Here is a 21,732-nt window from a genome sequence, read left to right as displayed (position 1 = left end):
ACCCTAAAATTAATATGACTTTCATGTCAAATATGAGTGTAAGCAGACATCTGACTGATGTAGTCTCTGTAGACCCTGCATGCTAAATTGCACAACATGACCATCCATGCTCCTGTAAACCCACAATGTGACTCTTATGAAACTTTTACTAACAGATGGCAATAATATCTAATGATTTTACAAAGTATCCTCTCTTCTCCTGAACTTTAATAACTGTTTTTAACCACCCAGTCCAGTTGAATTAAAGCCCAAAATCATCCACAAAGATGTAAATAACTAACTGCCAGACAAACGCTTGTTTGTTGCTGAATGATAGCAAAAATGATAGTTATAATAAATTAGTTATTTACTTGCAGACAGGTTGGTTTGGATAACTTTCATCCTTTAATAGCTTTAACTAGATTACTTTGTGTGATAATATAACTGGTTTGATGATATAGAACCTTTAAAAGCAAAAATAGAAGAAATCTGTGAAGGAGCAAATTCTTTTCATTACGATGTGAATAAAATTAATCAACTATTTTTTCTAGCACTTATGACTTCATTAACACTTTATATGATCAGAAATTACAGTTCTCTTAACTGGAGTTTTCTTTGAGTTTTGTTAAAACAGATTCTTTCTTGTCACTAAAATAAATGGAATAATACATTTGATAAATAAAATAAAACAGAAAAATTTTTTATTCAGCTGCATTGAGCAACTAATTTAGCATTTTTTTCTAAAACATGTGCACCATTCTGGAAAACCATTTACAAAATGTAATTAGAAGTGTTTTTCATGCATTCATGCTAACCTCAAATGAAATTTTTCGATTTGAAGGAATTTTTGTAATTTGTTGCTCAAGTAAAGGAGTAATAAGAAACCAGATACAAAATAAAACTATTCTGATTCACCTGTGATCTGTTATTTCTCTCCTCATCTGCATGAACCTAAAAAATACTTTTGACATTGAGTGTCCTCCACATAACACAGCTGGAGCTAAGTTGTCCTCCCCGTACTGTGCAAGCTTCCCATGCATTTACACTTGTGAACAGTGTGTTTGACTGACCCACAAACAGAAAACTAACCTTATTGGTGGAGTCCTTGAAGCCACACTCTCCTTTATCGTACCACCACTTGTTTTTCATCTTGTCTAGGGTCCCTTGCTCATTCAGTTTCAATACGGCAAGGTTTACTGGCACTCTTCAATGGGAATAACATAAATAACATCATTATCAATGTTATCTTATGTTATTAACGAGGCAGCAGTTCTTACCCTGTTCTCGCGACTAAGAAAGGGCCCACCAAAGATTGGCGTGAGACAAATATTCCCTTAATCCCCTAGTATTTCTACACGTTATGTGTTTTTAAATAAAGTGTTTTGTTGCTGGGCTCCCGGTTTAGCGTCTGAGACAGATAGTAAGAGGTGCTGCAATGAAAGGCTGTTGCTTTTTCAGCTGCAGTTCCCTGCCAGGCCGGAGCCTCTGATACACAGAGTTTGTACAAACTGTGCGCAAACTCTCTGCAAACAGCGCCCATGTTGCTGCCATCTGGTCTGAGGTCAGCTGACCCTCACCTGCATTTTACATCAGACCTCAACCAGACAGGGTGCAACATAACAGAAGAAGAAGCAGAACAGAGAACAGTGCCACCTTCTGGCAGCGAATGTAACCTGCTGGATTTATGACGTAAGCTGTAGTTAATTTTTTTGTTGTTTTTTAAATCCCTGCTAACCTTAACATTTCCCTGTGGTCCTGTGACTGTGCTGCTTCTTCACATGTTCCACATTTACCAAACTGACCCAGTTTTACCTCTCTGCTTTGTTTCCTACTTTGCGTGTGTGTGTGTGTTAGGTGGCGTGTGAGTGTGTGTATTAACCTTGCTCTCCCCTCCTCCGCTGCCGCATTCTCCCTTGTCATACCACCACTTGTTTTTCAGTTTGTCCAGCAGCCCCTGCTCGTTCAACTTTAACACCGCCAGGTTCACCGCATTTCTACATGAACACAGTGGCTGTTAGCAGTTCATTTCAGCTGTCAGTAACAATCCTCTGAAATGTAGCTAAATCAGCAACAAACATACTGCTCCAACTACTAATCCCTATAATCTACTATACTCTAAATTCATGATCAGAAAACAAACATTTGAAATTTATATTTTTTTATCTGGCTTGATTAGAGCAGCATTAAGATGTCTGTGCCTACGGTGTTTGGGATTAATAAGAGTAGGAATATTATGAAGTCAATCAGATTTACTAAACATTTTTACTGAATAAATAACATCCAATTCAAAAACCTATTTCAGTCATATAGCGGCTTTTAATGTATGTCAACCAAAAGAGTAACTATCTACGTTTCTATTGACGTAAAGTTGCGCAAATTGGAATTACAAAAATAAATTTTATTAATGGAAACACGGCAATTTAAAAAAACAAAACTAAAGTGTTTTGATAAGAAAAATTGGAGCTAGAATGTGGTAGTTTTTCAGCTGATATATTTCACAAAACTGCAAAGGAAACACTTTTTGCATCAGACAAGTCACATGATCAACAACCAGATGTTACTACTGCAAGAAAAGTTGAAGAAGATGACAGGAAGTGGTAGGAGGATGATGGTGCGGCATGTTTTTAATGATTTATTACGTGAACAAACTTATTCACATGTGATTGTAATTGCGTTTCTTATCACTGCAATTGCGAAATTGTGTTTTTTTTGACTTTGAGGGATATCGACAAAGTTTTGTGAACATTTGTAACGTAAACGCATTATTCTGCTAATGTACAAAAAACACAATTTAACGTTTCCAATAAATAAACGCAATTAAAATCACACGTAAATAAGTTTTTTTTATGAAACAAGTCATTAAAAGACATGCTCCACCATCATTCTCCAACCACTTCCTGTTGTCTTCTTCTTTGTGGTTTGTGCCAGTAGTAAAATCCTGACTTGTGTGATGAAATTTATCAAAAAAGGTTTTTTCAAAATTGGCACATTTCCATTAAGCAAATTTATTTTCAAAATGTCAAATTGCACACTTATTTTGTCAGTGGAAATGCAACTACAGTCGCGTAAGACGACAAACTGTCCGGGTTGGATCTACTGCTGGCAAAAATAATATAATTTAATTACTGCTTTTGCAGTAGAAAAAACTAAATTCTCAGTTTGTAAAACAAATCATACAAATTAAATCACATTGTTGTAGTTACTGACACATCAATTCTTAAATCATGTCGAGGAAAATGTTGATGGAATCATGAACTAAAAAAAAAAGGTTTTATCATGACATCCTCATTTATTTGAGCCATTCACCTCACCAAGAAAAAATATATTCAGTAAACAGAAGCATTATAATCATAAATAAATGGCTTCATCATCACCAAGCCTAGTTGGATATAAAGATATTCCTTCCCCGTCGGTCTGATTAACCTTTGACCAAAAATACTGAGATTAAAGAAATGTGTACGTACATAACATTTTCACAAAGAATGACACTGATATTCTGTAGTGTAAGAACTACACTTTTTATGGAGTCATATTTTGACTATGTGCATTTTGACCTAGTTTTCTATTAACTCTACACTAAAGGAAATGCATTGAACACAAAAATATAAATAAAACAGCTTTTAAGTTGCTTGAGATCTACAAATAATATTACAGAGGAAAAGTACCTGACCAAGTCTACACTTTTTTGCAGATTAGACTACAGTTACTTAAAAAAAAAAAAAAAAAAAAAAAAAAAATATATATATATATACATATATATATATTTTAAAGTAACTTGTAGGTTGGATAAATAATATTTTCTTGTACTCAATCTGAAACAAAAGATGTGCCCTTAATTACAACAATGTAAGTAATTTTATCATGTATGTCAAACAATACAAAGACAGCAAATTCAGTTACTAAATTCATATTTTTGTCTCGTGATAATTTTTTGCCAACAAGTAAAATCCTATGACAGCATTTCCAGGCCTTGTAGCAACGTTAGCTCTGAACTACAGCAGTCACCCTAATAGGCAGAAACATACAGTATCTAAATTTAATATGATGTGATTACACAGCAATCTGTCAGATCTTATAGATATAAAAAATAACCAACAGTACTGTTTAAATGTTCCTCCTATATATAGTTTTAATAATCAGTGGTGCTGAAAATAGCACTGTTTGGTGTGCAACATGCTGGATAAGGAAAACCTTCTGGGGCTAAAGGTGCAATACGTAACTTTTAGAAAAAAATATGTTTTTTATATATTTGTTAAAATTATCACAACGTCGAGACGAGTGTAATATAAGACAGATAATCTGTGGAAAAGATTTTAGCTCCTCTTCCTTCTCCCAGCACTAACTGCAGAAATACACTAATCAGCCAGAAACAACCAATCAGAGGCAGGAGGAGGGTCTTAGAGCAGTAAATCATGCTTGTGTATGATCTGCCACTGATGATGGCAGATAAACAGTTTTACTGTAACAGTAAGTTGTTTCGGGCTGCACAGTGGGGCAGTTGGTTGCAGCAAGAAGGTCCTGGGTTCGATTCCCGGCCCGGGGACCCCAATAGGATAATGGTGACAGTAAGTTGTTTCTCCATCATTGAGCAGAGTGTACATGAGGATGATTGACAGCTCTAAGACCTGTCTCTGATTAATAGTTTTTGATTGGGAGCGGTGCATTTCTTCAGACAGCAATAGCAGCTCAGGGAGGAGAAGGAGCTCAATCTTTTCACAGATTATCTCATATTACACTGCCACAATATGGTGACTGGTTTAACAAAAACATATACAGTACATATTTTATAAAAGTTACGTACTGTAGCTTTAAGATAAGTATCCACTGCAATGCTAACAGGACTAATAGTGCTAAATGCTGATATAAAATGCTAAAGACAAATTAAAATAGGAATTATGTTGTCTGTCTTTGGAATTACTATAGCAATCTTGATTAATTGCAGATCTGTGTAACCTCTCATACACACAGTGTGACATCACCTCTGGCCCTAATATATGAGAAACTAATAATTAATCATATGGTTCTTTTGTAGTTCCAATAAATAAAGGAATAACAAGAAATCTAAAACAAAAAAAGTAAAAAAAAAAATTAAGTTTGAAAGAAATGTTATTTTGTGCGGCGTACGAAAAGAGGAAGAAGTTAATGATCTGCAATGAGCAGATCATGAGCAATGACTGCATGAATTATTTTGATTAATGGGATTTTATGTATAAAGATGCTCTTTTCCTATAAACCTGGAGGATTTTACCTGTTAATCAGTCCATCAAATAGATGAATAGATGAGGAAAGAAAACATGAACTGTGCCTGTTAATGAAACTGCTGTAGTTCTTTACTCTTTGCTCAATGAGAAAACTGATTAACCTTTATTTCACAGTAATGTTTTGATTTAAATGAAACTTAAGTGTTTTGTTTTGTTTATTTTTTGCTATAAACGAGGACCAGTACTCAGAGCTGAAATGTCAGTAAATAATTGAGTGACAACATAGAGCAGTGGGTTATAAAAAGGTCAAAACCTGGAACGAATCCAGGATGATTGATGCACAGTGACTGGCTTAAATATTTGTTATGCCCAATATTACCTGATGTGATTTGGGTGCTGCTTTATCGTCTGATCTTTATCTTAAATACTGTTCAGATCTGACATATAAGGCTGACTTTTGTGGTAGATGACAGTAATGTAGTCCTAGTCAAATGTATTGATGTAGAACCTGGATTTGGAAGGGGAGGAAAATGAAATGGTACCCTGCAGCTCATTATGCTCCGGTAACCTTTATCAGCTACCTTGAGTTAAGAAAAATAACTGTTTTCTAAATCACTTTTAAATCTAAATGCCAGTTTTCTGAATAAAAACAACCCGAGAATGACAGAGAAAGAGAAAGAAAAAGAGAGAAAAAGAGAGAAAGAGAGAGCATGGAGCATACAGCTATTGGCAGCTTGCTGAAAAGACAAAGAAATAAGAAACAACATGAGTGACAAACATGCAACACATACAAATACTCATGCTTAATCATTCATTTTTCTATCAACCCATCCATCGATTCAACCTACTGATTCATCATTGAGAAATAAATTGCATATTCAAGTTATTTTGCATAGATGTAAATTTTCTAAATGAAACTGGTCAGGCAAGAATACGTAGAACCACATTAACCAGTTGATAATAGGAGAGAGCTTGTACAACAACCATATGTATTGTGTTCAATCAGGTCAATCTGACCTGATTGAAAAAGTCAGAAATGTTCCATGATTAAAGGCATAAATTTATGATATTAAAAGTAGGGTCTTCTCTGACATATTCATGAGTTTACAATGTCAGAAAACATCTTAGGCTTAATCTCATAAATCTTTAATCAGTGAATATTGTAATTCTTCCCACAAATTTTGTACTTTTTGACACAATAGAACAAGGGTAAATGCAATGCAGTTGAAAATTTGAGTGCACTGAGTTTTTGTGCTGGTGCCAGTGAAAAAAAGTTAATTTAGAGCTCAAAATATGGACCAAAACCTCTTGTTAAATCTATGCCATGAAGAATTAAGGCAAGCTGGAGGTCAAAGGTGCTCCAACTCAGTTCCATCAAGCTGTACCTAATAAAATGGCAGATCAGTATATGTTTTACTATTTACGCAGGATCTGTCTGTGGTTTAAGTTCAACCCTTTCTTAGATAAACTGCAGTGACATTCTCTGCTCTCATACAAATACAAAATAAGCAATTATAAGTAGAAGATATGAGAAATTTGGGTTAGGAAGCATCATTAATGGTGAAGAAAATCAAATGAATTATACACACATTCACATACAAACAAATGTTTTGGTCATACAGTCATAGACAACAACAATCCCCTGATTCAGGTCTTAAAGAGCATATTTCGTAAAATCTAGAGTTCAATATTTATTTAACTTCAAAAATGTAAAGTTTCTGTCTTACTGTTCCAGGAATACTGCAGGATAACATCGGTATTCCTTTTGTACCAGTCAAATACTTGGGAATATTACATATCTTCTAAAAAATACTAATATATCTGTAGATATAATAATGTAGTTATATTTAGCCTTGGATTTTAAAGTGTCAGTGATGCAAATAAGGAAAATTGGTGACTATTTTACATTCCTGATTGTATCGGCTCACTTTAAGACCTGACATCTGAAACAAACCGTCCCTCCCACCCGTTGTCACGGTAACCACCCCCACCATGGGTCAGAGGTGGCAACCACAGTAAAAATACAAACCACTGGGATGACGTCATCAGGGTAGGTGGATTATTATAACAACGAGTAGTGAGCTGCCATGCCCCATTCATCACACTCGCATACTGCAAAAACCCAACTGGCTCTAAGGCTTGGGACTAAAATAAGCGCTCCCCGGGGTGTGCTTTCTTTTGTTTCTGAGCATCACTGCGGGTGAACGCAGCAGCAGCAGCAGCCATTTCACACACTGGCTAGTTAACACCTGACGTCTCTGGCAGGTGAGCAGTCAGTGTATTTGAGTCATTCCTTTTCTCGTGGAGAAAGGAACTGCGTGAGCGGGGAGGGAAACAGTATGCTAGGCAGCAGGTTAGTAGTGTGAATGGTACATGGCAGTGCAGGTTGGCTGGCATTGTTATACTGATCCACCCACCTTAATGGGGATTGTTTGGGCGTGGCAATCCCGTAGCCTTTGGAGTCCAGGTTTCCTCCCACTTTCATGGTGTCGCAGGGCTTCCTCTGCTCGATGTACTCGTTCATGGTGGACTCCAGCAGGTAGGCGTACTTCCCTTTGGACTTCCTCACACGCTGGACGCCCTCCGATGTCTTCTTGACAAACACAGAAGGCTCTGCGGATTTCATGTACTGCCACATCTTGTCAAACAAAGCGATTTTAGAGCGCTAAAAAAAGAGACAGACAAATAAATTCATTTAGTTTTGTCTTGGTTGTTATTTCAGGGTATGGTAGGACAGGAAAGGCTTACTAGACAGAAACTTCACTAGTTTCCTTCACACCTGGTAGTCTTATTCAATTGGGGACTAAAATTTCAACATCTATTACATCTTCATCTGGTGCAGTTCGCCTTCACACTGCACTGTGCCAAACGAACCAAACCTTTAGAAAAACCTATTCCCTATCTCACCTGTGGTGGCGCTGCACCAAGAACCACTGAAGGAAACAACATAAAAAAACTTCCAAAAAAGACACTGAGCGCAACTTTCTTCTCCACAAAATGTAAATACATGGACTAAAGTCAGATTTTAGTGGTTGTAGACTTTCTCTTTTGTCTTTGACTAACATGCTGGAGCTCCTCTTGGGTTGCTAGGCGATGGGCTGGGGTTGCTAGGTAACGCTGCAGAGCCTGTCAAATGTTACTTAATAATCAAGGGGGGGTTGAAACAACTAATTTCCAAGCCTCAAAAAACATGAACTTATTTCCAAAAAATGGCTGGGTGGTTTTAGAAACAGTTGAGACCCAAGTGGAAGCATAAAAATAAGCGAAATGTGAATTTCACATACATGTTTTTATTAAAAGTTGGTTTTTATGTATCTTATAAATGTTAAAATTATGACAAACTTTTAAAAATGATTAAATGATGAATGGTGAGATGTGATTAAGGTTTCTTCCCGCCAATCATTCCTCATGTATCAATGGAAACATAATTATTATTTGCCTTTAAGAAGAACCACCATCACTTGTTGTTGAAGAATACCTTACCCTGAAAAATTCTTTGGTTGACCCGGAGTCCAGCGTCCCATAAGCGATCTCTGTCTGCTTGGCGAGATCCTCAGCACTCTCAATGGGAGAAACCATTCTCTCCACCGTCAAGAAGGCAGCCAGGTTGGCCGTGTATGACGAAATAATGATCAGAGTGAAAAACCACCACACCCCTCCAACAATACGACCTGAAAGAGACCTGCATGCAAAAACACACAGGTCAGGTTCTGACTGGCGGATTCTCTCCTAACTATAGAGACCCATTCACAAAATTAGAATATTATTGAAAAGCCTATTTATTTTAGACACTTTATCACTAAGTGATGTTTGAAAGTCTTTATTTATGTTAATTATGATGATTTTCCACTTTGTTAATGAAAACATGACTTTTAGAAATATTACATCAGACCAATAAAAAAAATTATTTTTAAAAACAGAAACCTGGACTTCACAATTATTCTAACTTATTTAATGTAATTGCAAGTGTAACCCACATAAAGTGGGTATGCCACTTTAAGAGAAGAGGTTAAGGAAGCTGGGTGGTCTGCCTGGCCAATGAGAAGTTTGGTTTCCAGAGCGTCTGGACCAATCAGGGTGCAGGCTGCCGTTGTGGATCCCGCCCTTCTCCCCCGGGTCTGCAGTACCGTTGGTTTTGCTCTAGAGATCCGACGCGGTGAGACTGCTGAGCGGGGCAGCGCCAGAGTATGTATCCCGACAGTTAAAAGTATTTTTTACGTGCTGTATTAACTGTATTGTGGATAAACTCTTTTGTAAATAGATTTTATGTTGATTGTCCAGCTTTTGTGCTGGAAATTATTTATTAAATGAATACAAACTGAACTTCAGTTTTTTACCGTTAGAGCCGTTAGGAATCGTTGGCTCTTTCTGGCAGTTATTTCAGCTTGTTCTTCGTAGATAAAAGGTAAAATTTAGGCTTTAACATAATTTTATTTTATTAAGTTTATATTATTTAGATCAAATATGCCTTGTTACATCGTTTAGTGCCCCACGCATCCGGATTGAGACCCACTATACGGTTGTCTGAAGTGTGTCGCACTGAGATCGGTGAGCATATTCGGAGCCTTTTATTTGTGTTTTTGTCGTTTGTTACATTGTTAAAAAAATATCCGTTGTTTTAGTAACTAGGTAATGTTTTGTTACTGTGTTGGAAAGAAGGATTAAAGCTAGAACGGCTTGGTAAAGTCCTGTATTTCTGCTGGTCCTGTCTGTTGACAGGTCAGGTTTTTTTTTATACTGGATCATTCCTGAAGTGGATCCCTCCTTTGATATTGATGGCGAGCCTTCCCACCTGGACCTAAAGAGAGAACCAGATTTCGTCTATCCCATTTGGAGTCATGCTGCACCCTGCGGTGTGGTAGGAGAGCAACATACATCTTCACACACGGTTATGTGTGAAACCTACAACTGACATTCTCCATTATTATTGTTTTTTTATTTATTGATTTTTGGACAATACTGTTTGGATTGTTTTATTTCGGACATTGTGACGCACAGCTGTGGTGGAAATTCTTCTGTGAATGAAGTTGAATCAAACCAAATTGGGATTAATTTGATTAATCTGCTGACTAATACAATTTGGAGTGCAGATTACCAGGGTGTACCCGAATTATTTGAAATTAAGAATTAGCACTTGGCCAAGTATTATTGTTATTTCTTTTTTTTTTTCATTTTATTGTGTGTAATTTTATTTTCATAATTGTGTGTTTTGTGCAACTGTTAATTGTGTGTTTTCTGTCACTAACACCAGTTCTTTAAATACACCCAACTGCCCTTGTGTGTCATTTAAACACTCCACTGTGCTCCGATAGCCGAACCTATTGGCCCATTTATCCAAAATATATGTAATACCCTTCTCTACTGTGTTACACAAGCACAACAAGGGAGCACAATTTATAAACAGAAAAGTCAGAAAGAAAGAGGGTATATGTAGCTTTTAATATCTTTAAATAATAATATTTACGTACCATCATGAAATACTTTTTGCTTCTTCTACAATAAATGGCTGTGAAAATGAGATCTAGATCTCAACGGGGTTTACCTGATTAAATAAAGGAATAATAAAAAAAATAAAAATAAAAATAAAGGAATATGACAGCTGTTATATAGTACTTACAGGGCCGGCCCAAACCTTTTTGGGGCCCTAAGCAGATTTTCATTTTGGGCCCCACATACCAACATGTCAACACCAGATGATTTATCATTATTAAGCTACTCTGTGTGTGTACCATACCTACTATCACTAGCAACTCAAATTCAAAGTTCAAAGGTACTTTATTGATCCCAAAGGGAAATTAAATAACAATAATTAATAATACTAACAAATAATAATAGCGTCATTCGTATTGAGCCTACATCACATCAGTGTTATTATGGCTGCTAATTCTAATCTTACAGAAGAGGCAAACTAAAAAAAAATATTTGTATTTTGAAATACAGAGTGGTGTTTAAGTGTGTTGTATCATTTTAACTATTTGACAGCATCAGCTGATTAACACTAAATTTACAGCCCTTGGGGGCCCTCTGGTGGTGTGGGGGACCTAAGCAACTGCTTAACTCAGATATCCGTTGGGCCAGCTCTGTTTGGGACACACGCTAAGAAAAAATTAGCATGACTTAATTTGTGTTCCTAGCAGAAAAGCAACTTTCTGAATAAAGAAAAAGAATAAAGAATAATTTGATTCCAAAGAGTATTTGGTATAAAATGTTCTGAATGGGATCTGGGGAAATAACTTGTACAAAATATACTGTACTACTTCACTAATACTTGATATTGATGAGCATATAATTATTAAGTATAACATTAGTGACACGGTGGTTGAATGTCGTACCAACCTTGGTGAAATGTCACAGCCCTGCCGCATGAATGCACCCAGCGAGAACCAAAGAGAGTTAAAGATCCCAAACTCGTTGGTTGATTCGGTCGTCAGCGGCAAAGCTCCGTCCTCTGGCTCCTCAAGCGTCCACTCATATGGGCTGAACCTCGACACCTCCAGGGAGAAACATTTTTAATTAACGGGTCACACTGAAGATTTTACACTGCAAAAATATAAAATATTACCAAGTATTTTTGCTCTAGTTGGTCTAGTTCTTAAAAACTTTTTTACATACCTTTAATAAATAATTGAGAGAGAGTAAAGCACCAATGTTGATAGATTACAAGCAGGTCCCATATATTACTGGTTCTATTTAAACTTCAAAGCTATTTATTATTCACATTTAGAAATCTGAAGTTTGACTCACCAGAAAAAGAACAACACTGACTCCGATGTAGGCGAAGACAATACACATCCAGATTTCATAGGCCAGTGGGTCCAGAAAGGAGAAGACGCCGGGTTTGGACTTCTGAGGCTTTTTGATCATGATTGAGATTCCCAGGGACATGAAAGGTTTGGAGAAATCTATCACCTCTTCCCGAACAAGAGTAATCGTCAGGGGAGCAACTGCTATATCTGCTTTCTGTGGAAGAGAAAAAACAAAGAGTCGGTTAAAATATCTGATCCACCTGAACAGGACATCTGTCCTTCCCAAAACAAACGTTTTGTGATATATTAGTTTTTAATTTAAATCGTTTTGACCTCATTCAACCTGTCCTCTTACAGTATTTGGTCTATTTGTAAATAAAGATTCACCGATACGATATTAATATCTATTTTTATTAATATCCTGATATACACACTTGAAATAAAACAAAACTAATAACAAGACATTTCCCCATTTTATTTATAAGCGAAAACATCTGGAATAAGTAAATTTTTTAAACAATATTGAGGAATTATTAATTGTTAAAAAGCTCCTTTAGCTTGCTGAAAAATTGCTTGTAAGTTAGCTTTGTTTTATTTCAAGTGTACTAAGATATTTGCACAAGAAACACCAAAAATACTTAGTAGGATTTTGTATTTTTGCAGTGAAGGCCAAATAAACTATGCGCCTGAAAGCCCACAGTTAAGCCTTATAGTATTAAAAGCCCTGGCAGATTTACATTTTAAATATATCTATTTAGACAAAAACTCTTTTTTTGACTTTCTTTTCTTTTATAAATTTGTGTTTAGTGATTTCTGTGAAAAACTAAATAAAAAATCCACCAGTAAGCTGCAGTTCATCCAGACTGCTGCTGCTGCCAGAGTCCTGACCAGCACCACCAAAACGGATCATATCACATCTGTTCCCAGAACGTCCAGCTTACCCCGTACACCAACTCTCCAACCATCCCGTTCCAGATCTTGGTCTCAGCATCTCTCGCTCCGTATTTACCGTCTCCTACGATCCGAAGCTTGTAGCGTATTCCACAGTGCTTTGCAATTTCTGCAGCCAGGTCAACACAGTAGCCTAAAATAAAAGGACACAAAACATGTAACAGAAAGAAAATACTAAAATGACATTCTGTGCTCTGTATGTTGGTGCGAATAAGCATAAATTCGGAACATAAGAAAAGTTGAGTGTTACTTCAGCTATTCTAGTAAAAAACAGTTTCTTTGAAAATCTAGACAACAATGGTAACAATTTAGAAATTAAATTGAATTTGAATTTGACCTGTTTGCTTTTTACAGAAAGATTAAAAATAGAGGTAAGGGTGAACACTTTATAAATGTGCTATCAGCTCTAAAGAAATGTGTAACAAATATGATCAAATTGTAGAACATCATTAAATGTGGTGAAATAACACAAACATTAACCATAGACAGCATCAAACCTTCGTAGCGATCATTGCCTAGAAGCTCATCAGCGTTCTTTTTTAGCATCACATACGGAGCTTCCTATATCCAGAAACACAATATGCAGAAATCAGTAAAACTAAACTCAGCACAAAAAGCAACAACAATTTTATTATCTTATATTATCTTTGTAGACTTATACTGCTGGGAAGTCTGTATAGTTTTCCAAAAATGGTTCCACATTTTAAAGAAAAAGGTATTTGTAGGTTGAGGAACCCAGCTGAGTATGTGGGTTTTTAAAAATTAATTATTTTATTTTTAAACTTCAATCATTCAATCCCAGGAAGGACAGTAATCAAAAACTCTTTAACCCACAAAGGTTTTGTCCTGTGACACAATGTGAGGACAAATAAACAGACTTTTCAGTGGTTTAACTTATTGCCCAAAACTCCAGGGTCATAGTTTTAGCTTCACCAAGTTCAAACTGTGTTAAAAAAAAATTAAAATCTTTTTAAGCTCCTTTTGCTAAACAATTATTAATGTTTAATCCAAAAGATGGTGATTAGCCCTACACTGTATTGATGAATTAAGCAGAAAGGCTTGAGCTTTTCACATGTTGATGTTGAAAAAAATATATACTTTAGACAGTAAGATGTTTATTTTCTTATTTAAAAAATAAGTTGAATTGCTCAGTTGCATTTATAATGTATTTTTAATATTGCATGTAAAAAGATTTCAATAAACAATTTGCAGAATGTGCTACTGTGCCAGTTTTTTCATCCAATTAATTGATTAATCAGAAATTAATTGATTAAAAATTAACCAATTCATCAAAAATAATCAACAGATCCCTTGATACCTATAATAATTATTATTTGCAGCACTAATCTTCACATTGACAATATAATTCTGGAGGATGTTCCATTATGTCCAATTCAATAGGAATTGGAAGAGACAGCATGATACATGATGAAAATTTTAATTGTGTGTTTTTAAATTTCCAAACACAAAATTGAAAGAATGGAAAAATAAAAGGCACAGGAGTAAAATTGTCTGCCTAATGAGCTTAATTTTCTCTGAAATAATCTAGTTTTTTTATGCAGACACATGCATGTTCGATCTCATGATATCTACGTCAGTGTGATGATGTGTTACCAGTATAGTTGTAACGATGACGGTTTTGTTTTCTATTCCCGTTGTGTCATTATTTATATCTTGCTTGTCCGCCTCAAACTTATGCGCTTCACTCCAAGTGCCAATCTGAAAGCACACAACGCAACAAAATGGTGATTTTAGTCAACATAAAACACACAAACTGGGTGTATTGTTAGAAAGTTACCTTTAGCGGTCCGCTGTTCTTAAGCTCCATGACTGCCACTGAGTAGTTGGTTCGCTTCCCATGCTGGTTAAACTGAATGTTCCCAGTTAAACCATTAACTTGAACCTGAAGACACCAAATTACTTTAAATGAACAGAGATAGAGCTAATATCTGTTCAACATACTGAGCACTTTCCACCGCACAGAGGACAGCTTATTTAAAATTATTTCATTTCTACACTGATCAAACAGGTAAAAGGAAAGAAAACATTATCATCACAAACTGAAATATATTGAGCATCTTGGTGTTGAATTTTAAATGATAAGCAGCTGTTTTAGAAAAAAGGAATCATTGAAATCTTAAAACATCTAATTCTCAAACAGGAAGCACCTCCATATTTGGATAATGTCATTACATCTGAAGCCTACAACTGTATGGCTACAGACAGAAAATTGATTATTTTCCTGACTAAAAAGACAAATCAAATGGCAGGATAATGGAAAAAGAAAAAGTAAAAACTATTGTAGTCAGAGGGATGAGCATTTATCAAATTGTTTATCATTTATAAATTGGTGACATATGATAAATTTCTTATCATGAAAACATTTTGCTTTATAGTCACAATAAATTTCAATTAATGATATTTAAAAACCCCTAAAGCTGTCTGTTGTTGGGATTTTTGTTTTTGCTGTTTTTTTTCACTGTTAGTCCAATAAAGGTGTATCAATAAATAAAGAAATATTATTAAATGCAGTTATTGTGTGCATTTTAGTGAAACAAATCACACTTTTTATGCTACTGGCGTCCTAATTAAGTGTATTACAAATGGAACAAAACAGTTCTTATTATCATCATATTTATCATTATTGCAACACTCCCACAAAATATCGTAATATTTTCCTGTGTCTGAGCCAAACGATGGATGTGGTCTGACTAGCTAAGCTTCCCTTCCTCTCACTTCTGCTGCACCATTATCCTGAATCGACATAGTTATCTTTTACATCCCTCCCAGTGCCAAACCCAACCTTAAATAACTTATTTTAAAATTAAATATACCAAACAACGGGGGGTTTTGAAGAGAAGGAAAATCAGGACATTTTGTACTTTGAAACTTGCAGTTCTTCACACAGACAAAACAAGACGATACAAAGTAACATCTGTTGACGAAGGTCAATCCAGTCCATACTTACCTGCTTGAGGGCACGTTCAATCTCAACGCCCTGAGCCCAGGGTACTGCGGGATTAGCTAGGCAGTCCCCACTGTTGCCACGGCGACTCATGTCTATTCTCTGCTTGTGCAGGAAGCGAAACGCCTCAGTCATCACGTTGACTGCGTCGTAGGTCAGGGCAGAGGTGTACTAAAAGATCACAAAATAATTGTTTTAGGCGATAATCTGATATTTTCTGCTTATCATTGTGGTAGTCAGAATCTTCTTCTTTCCTAGAACTGTTAAAATAATAAAGATTGCTTAGAGGTGACCTATTATGCTTCTTTGAACAGGTTAGGATGGGTCTATCATTACATTTTTTTTGCACAAAATCATTCTTAGATAATGAGATTTTAGTCTGCTTTTTTAGTCAGTTCTGTTTATTTTGAGCTGTTTTAGGGCCTTTTGTCACCTAAATTCTAAATAAAGCGACAAGAGGCCACTTGTGTCACTTGTGTAAGCTCGCCTTTTATGATGCGAGCTTGAACATGTACACTCACAGATGAAAATGACTGCAAACAGATACACAATTATACAACTGTGCATCTTTGAAAAGCATAAGTGGAGGCTCCTCCACAACCAACAAGAATGCAGCAAGTGGTTTCTGGACGGTAAGATAACTAAACAGTTTTCTTTTCCAGCAGCCATTGTACAGCACATACAGCGGTAAAACCAGCTGATCAAACATGCTGGGGCTCAGGTTGGGTTGCTAGGCAACAGGCCAGGCTTCATTGGGGCTGCTAGGTGATGGGCAGCGCTTGCTGAATTGTGTCGTTACATTCCGGAGGTTTCTGAGACGGCTCATTTTCCAGACACAAAAAACGTTAACTTATTGCCAAAAACCATCTGGGTTATTTTTAGAAGGAACACAAACTCAAATGTAAGTACAAAAATGTGCAAAATGTGGATTTTGGATAAAAGGTCCCCTTTAAGTTGTTCTTATTGTTTTTTCTTACTCTGATTCGTGTATCTGCTCCAGGATACTCCTTCTCCTCCAAAGCTTCCCATCGTTGGTCAAACTTTGCCACCACAGGATTGTCAAAGTCAACTATCTGAAATCCAGATACATTTGCACCTCCATACTGGATTTTAGAGATGTCACCATCCAAAAATCCCTGGAAGATCAAAAACAACAAAGTTTCTCTCTTGTTTTTCTAACCTGTCATTCCTTTTAACTGTACCAGAACTCACATATATCAATACACAGTTAATGGAGGATTTACAACGGCTGATTTGTCATAAATATTTTTTGTTATACTATTTAAGAAAAGCAGATAAAAGAAATATCAGGAACTCCACCTCTCTGAGTGTTGCTGTAATCGGTCATACAGCTCTATAGCACCTTAATGAGGGGGATTCCTTTAATATTTAAAGTATTTTCAACAAGCAACAATGGGAATAAGGAAAATATGTTTTTTATTACTATCATAACATCACAACAAAAACATAAAGTATTGCCAAGTATTTTTTGCGTAGTACACTTAAAATAAGGCAAAACAAACTTACAAGTAACTTTTCAGAAAGAAATAGGAGCTTGTTTTTAGTCAGTAATTCTTGAATGTTGATGAAAAATATTAGTTTCACTGGCAGATAATTAAATTTATGACATGAAAATTTTTTTTACAAATTAAATATAATATTTATAAATAAAATACATATAAATTGCTATAAGTAAAATAATCTGCCAGTGGAACTAGTACTTTTTAAATTAATATTATTGAATAATTTATCCTATTTCTTACTGAAAAGCTACTTTTAATTAGTTTTGTATTATTTCTATAACTAATATTTGCACTAGAAAAAATACTTGGTAAGATTTTGTATTTTTGCAGCGTTGGTTTGTTTAAGGTCAAAACTCATATTGGCCTATAGTTATTCTTGATTGGTCCAACCTACAGTCTGACTAAGAATTTTACTTTGTCTTTGTGAACATGTGTCAATTTAAAATAACCTGTTGCAGACAAAAGGAAAAATGTGCAGTTTGTTGCAAGGTGTTGGGTCATGACTCACTAAGTTGGCGATGATGTAGTGGTGTCCCTTCACATGTTTGCCTATAGTGATCACCTGATGGGGATAGAGAATACACTTTAACAGTGGAAAATTCTCAAAACAAGGTTATTATCTTTACAATCTGTGTGCTTAGATTTTACAAAATCTAAAACATTTTCTCCTTTACTTTGTACATAATTATTACCACACATAGACTTATCTAATTACCAAATCTTCTCCTTCATTGACAGACTGCTGCATCCTTAGTGCACAAAGCAGTGTTATCGCAGATCCTTCCTCTCTTCACATTCACTACTGATACCAACAAACTCAATAAGTGTTTACAGATGGACATTTTGTTTTTGTTTTTTTTGGGGCTTATCCTACTAACATCCACATTCTTTGAATCAATTTAAGACATACTGTCTTAATGACAGCACAGTATGTTTTTTCTTATGCTGTAAATTTGACAGAACTGTACAGTTTTTTATATAATTTTTCCTGTTTCTATTTTTCACCTTTGTCTGATTCTACATGCTTCAACTTGTTTATCACTTTGCTGCTGGAGTACCCGAATTTCCCAACGGAGGGACAATAATGGATATTTCTATTCAAATTTAGTATTTTAACAGAGAGATAATCCACACCACTGACTTTCTGTTGTGCTTCAGTGAAGTAAAGGTTTTTGTTTAACAGAAACTCAGATTTCAACCAGGAGCAGATTATTGAGGAGACTGAACTCCACCTGCTCCATAATATCTTTGACTTTATCTTGTTCGCAGTCCAGGATGATGCGTCGTTCTTTACGGATCTCCAGGTCCTAAAGAGACATAAGAAGGTGTATTTAGAACCCATTCACCTGTATTTGTTATTTATTTGTTGTTAGTTTAAAAAAGGAAAAATGTTATATTCCACAGTCACAGTCACATCAGTTACTGACTCTAGAAGGAAAGCACAATAACAAAAAGGATTTAGCCGGTTATCTATTTTTGCTTTAGGCTGTTCCTGTTCTATTTGTCACTTTCCTTTTTAATCACATCCAAAGTTCACACTTTCTAAGCTGTCAATAAACATTTTCTTACCTACTTTCGCAGAGTAAATCAGCTCCTCGTCCTCATTTTTTACATGTCACTGTAATCATGTCACTCTCTCTTCCAGACCATCTTTAGAGCCTCCCTCCTCCTCCATGTCTCCTTTCATCATAGCTTAGTATTTCAGTCCTCCTCTAACTATGTCAGTACCTGGGGTCTAAACACAGCACTCTGCACATACATCTCTACCAGTTTCAGTGGGTGGATAATATCAAAAATGAGCAGATTTTCGCAAAATCTTAGAAGCAAATGATGTAAAGAATCCATGCCACTGCTCACTCCCACCACTATGAACGCTTCTTTACACAAATTCAGCAGCGACACATTGGCATTCACGGTTTTCTGAGATATGAATAAAATTTATAATTTTCCCCGAAACAACAGAGTTGTTCATGGTCAACCTTAAAGAGCTTCCAGCTTAACAAAGTGTCTTTTTAAGTTGAGTAACCTAACCTCAGCTAACATTAGAAAATTCAGCTAAGTTCAGCCTAAAGCAGCTATTAGCTACACATCTCTTGGGTATTTTTGTAAAAAAAAAATCTTTGGAGTTAATTTAGCAAATTTTGTTCATAGAAAAAAAATACAATTAATTAACAACGCTAATATAAATTGCTTGATATGAAGAAAATACTGAACATTGTGAATCTATTTCTAATCGATGGCAAGTATACTCACACTTCAAATCAAAACCATTTATTTGTACAGCACATTTCAGCAACAAGACATACAAAGTGCTTTAAATCATGAAAATGTTATAGAGTCAACAACTGAAACTTTACCTTCTGCCGTCGTTACACATCAAATATATTGATCAATGTTTCATTGATTATGGTTCAGAAGCAGCTTTAATCAGCTGCGTTTTTAGTCTTGATTTAAAGGAAGTCAGTGTTTCAGCTGTTTTTCAGTTTTCAGGAAGTTTGTTCCAGATTTTTGGTGCATAGAAGCTGAATGCTGCTTCTCCGGTTCTGCTTCTGGAAATGCAGACCAGAACCAGAACCGGAAGACCTGAGAGGTCTGGAAGGTTGCTATGACAATAGCAAATCTTTAATGTATTGTGGCGCTAAGCTGCTCAGTGATTTATAAACTAACAGCAGTATTTTAAAGTCTATTCTCTGAGCTACAGTGTAGGGACTTTAGAACTGCGGTGTTGTGCTCCATCTTCCCGGTTTTAGTCAGAATGTTTACAGCAAAAATCTAATTTATATGCATTTTTGGCCAGTTTTAAGATGTACACAGATACTATGAAACAGAGTTCAGACAATAAAACTGAACAAACTTTAACTTACTTCGAGACGCTCATATTTACTCATACTCATATATACTTCAACCCTCATTTCTCCAAACCTTCATAAAACTGCACTCATACCATACTGCATAATAATACATTAACTGTTCAAGGTGATTAAAAATGGGCCCAGTTTCAGTCAGAACCAAAAGCATCAGTTTATCAGAAAATAACTCAGTAGGTTTCTAGACTGTTGGATGTGTGAGAGACTCAGTACATTGAAGACAAACCTGAACTTTATGCAGTTAGAAGAGAATTTCAGAGTACCGGTACCTGAAAGAGGGAGCGGTAAGCTTCATCTTTACTCTCATCTTTCAGGTCTCCTACATTTATTGCTGTTACGACCCACTCTTTCTCTGCTGCAGTATCCAGAATCACCTGAAGGGTAGAAAGACCTACAAACACACACAAAGCAAAAAATAATTAAGGCCCGTCCCTTATGGTTACCTTTTTTAGAAAAATGAATGGGCATTTGCCGAGCTCAACTCATTAAGGGAGAGTTGTGTAGCATTTTAACAGGACTTCATACCAATCAGCACAGCATGAGAACAGGAGAATTTAATTTTATAATAGGAAAAATCCCCAGACTATTTCATTTTTCTATAAATCAGCACAAAGTGGTTGCAAATTGAAATCAATGGAAAATATGAAAATACATCCCTGTTAGGTAGAAGACGTTATGAATATACAATGTCAAATTAATTACAGTAAACACTGAGTGCTTTCTCTTACATAAGACTGTCTCTTTTCTGATATGCAAAATGACACAGAGGCCTCTAAAAGTCCCAGTGTTTTATAAAGAATTTAACAAACAAATCAACAATTTAATGTAAATATTAAGCTGTTTTTTACTTAAAATTTTTTCTGTTAGTTATTTTAATTAGATTATGTTTATTATTTATTTATTGTGTTTAATTATTCTGGTTCCAACCCACCTTCCAACCCATTGCACCTGGGAAGGAAGAATTGGGAATTCAGGATTGGAATTAGGACTGGAAGGACGATTGGGGTTAATGTTAGAATAATAAGTTTCCAACTCTTTTCTGTAATTCAAACCCCAGGATGTATCAATCAATCAATCAAATTTTATTTGTATAGCACATTTCAGCAGCAAGGCATTTCAAAGTGCTTTACATCATATTAAACACAGAAACACAATGCAACATAGAATCAACAATCAAAACACGACATTAAGTAAAGTTCCATCAATAAATTTGTAATTGATTACGTTTCAAATACAATCCTAAACAGGTGGGTTTTTAGTGTATCCGGTGTTCCCAGGAATGAAAGCATTTTGTCTTTAAGTCTGTGGTTCTGTCCCAGTTCCCATCATTCTGTGTTGACATGTCTTAGGTCAGGACATAACAGCAGAAGATGTGAAGGTGTGGATGTTAGAGAAATAATTCACTACTAGTACAGTTTGTATATTGAACAGTCTGGACAAAAAAAATACAAGGCTGGCTAAGTGTTAATAGGTAAAAGATGCTTGGAGTGGAAAATGGCT

At 35.7% G+C, this 21,732-nt stretch overlaps 1 protein-coding gene and 1 long non-coding RNA gene across 8 annotated transcripts in view; one reads left to right on the top strand and one right to left on the bottom strand.

Moving 5' to 3' along the window:
• The window catches only part of LOC116720229 (glutamate receptor 2-like), a 52,170-nt gene that overhangs the window by 15,450 nt on the left and 14,988 nt on the right, over positions 1-21,732 (bottom strand). For 2 of the 6 annotated variants that reach the window (XM_032563373.1, XM_032563371.1), the window contains exons 4-17: positions 20,502-20,623; positions 18,598-18,672; positions 17,874-17,927; positions 16,820-16,978; positions 15,846-16,013; positions 14,676-14,780; positions 14,492-14,596; positions 13,375-13,438; positions 12,868-13,010; positions 11,925-12,140; positions 11,517-11,671; positions 8,664-8,862; positions 7,598-7,845; positions 1,069-1,183 (exon numbers count right to left, since the gene is read on the bottom strand). In XM_032563373.1, coding sequence (XP_032419264.1) covers positions 1,069-1,183; positions 7,598-7,845; positions 8,664-8,862; positions 11,517-11,671; positions 11,925-12,140; positions 12,868-13,010; positions 13,375-13,438; positions 14,492-14,596; positions 14,676-14,780; positions 15,846-16,013; positions 16,820-16,978; positions 17,874-17,927; positions 18,598-18,672; positions 20,502-20,623 — 1,928 coding nt within the window. Of the gene's footprint in view, positions 1-1,067; positions 1,184-1,858; positions 1,974-7,597; positions 7,846-8,663; positions 8,863-11,516; positions 11,672-11,924; positions 12,141-12,867; positions 13,011-13,374; positions 13,439-14,491; positions 14,597-14,675; positions 14,781-15,845; positions 16,014-16,819; positions 16,979-17,873; positions 17,928-18,597; positions 18,673-20,501; positions 20,624-21,732 lie in introns of those variants that run through there. The other 4 variants (XM_032563372.1, XM_032563370.1, XR_004339354.1 and 1 more) reach the window with 3 other exon arrangements.
• LOC116720272 (uncharacterized) lies at positions 9,140-11,502 on the top strand. 2 transcript variants are annotated; one of them, XR_004339357.1, is made up of 4 exons: positions 9,140-9,365; positions 9,524-9,585; positions 9,666-9,728; positions 9,900-11,502. It is a non-coding gene; the product is annotated as an uncharacterized LOC116720272 (long non-coding RNA). The 2 variants fall into 2 exon arrangements; XR_004339356.1 differs by having other exon boundaries at positions 9,140-9,585.

This window comes from Xiphophorus hellerii, chromosome 5, assembly GCF_003331165.1.
Source record: "Xiphophorus hellerii strain 12219 chromosome 5, Xiphophorus_hellerii-4.1, whole genome shotgun sequence".
NCBI classification, from domain to species: Eukaryota; Metazoa; Chordata; class Actinopteri; order Cyprinodontiformes; family Poeciliidae; genus Xiphophorus; species Xiphophorus hellerii.
This window is presented reverse-complemented; position numbering and strand designations above follow the sequence as displayed.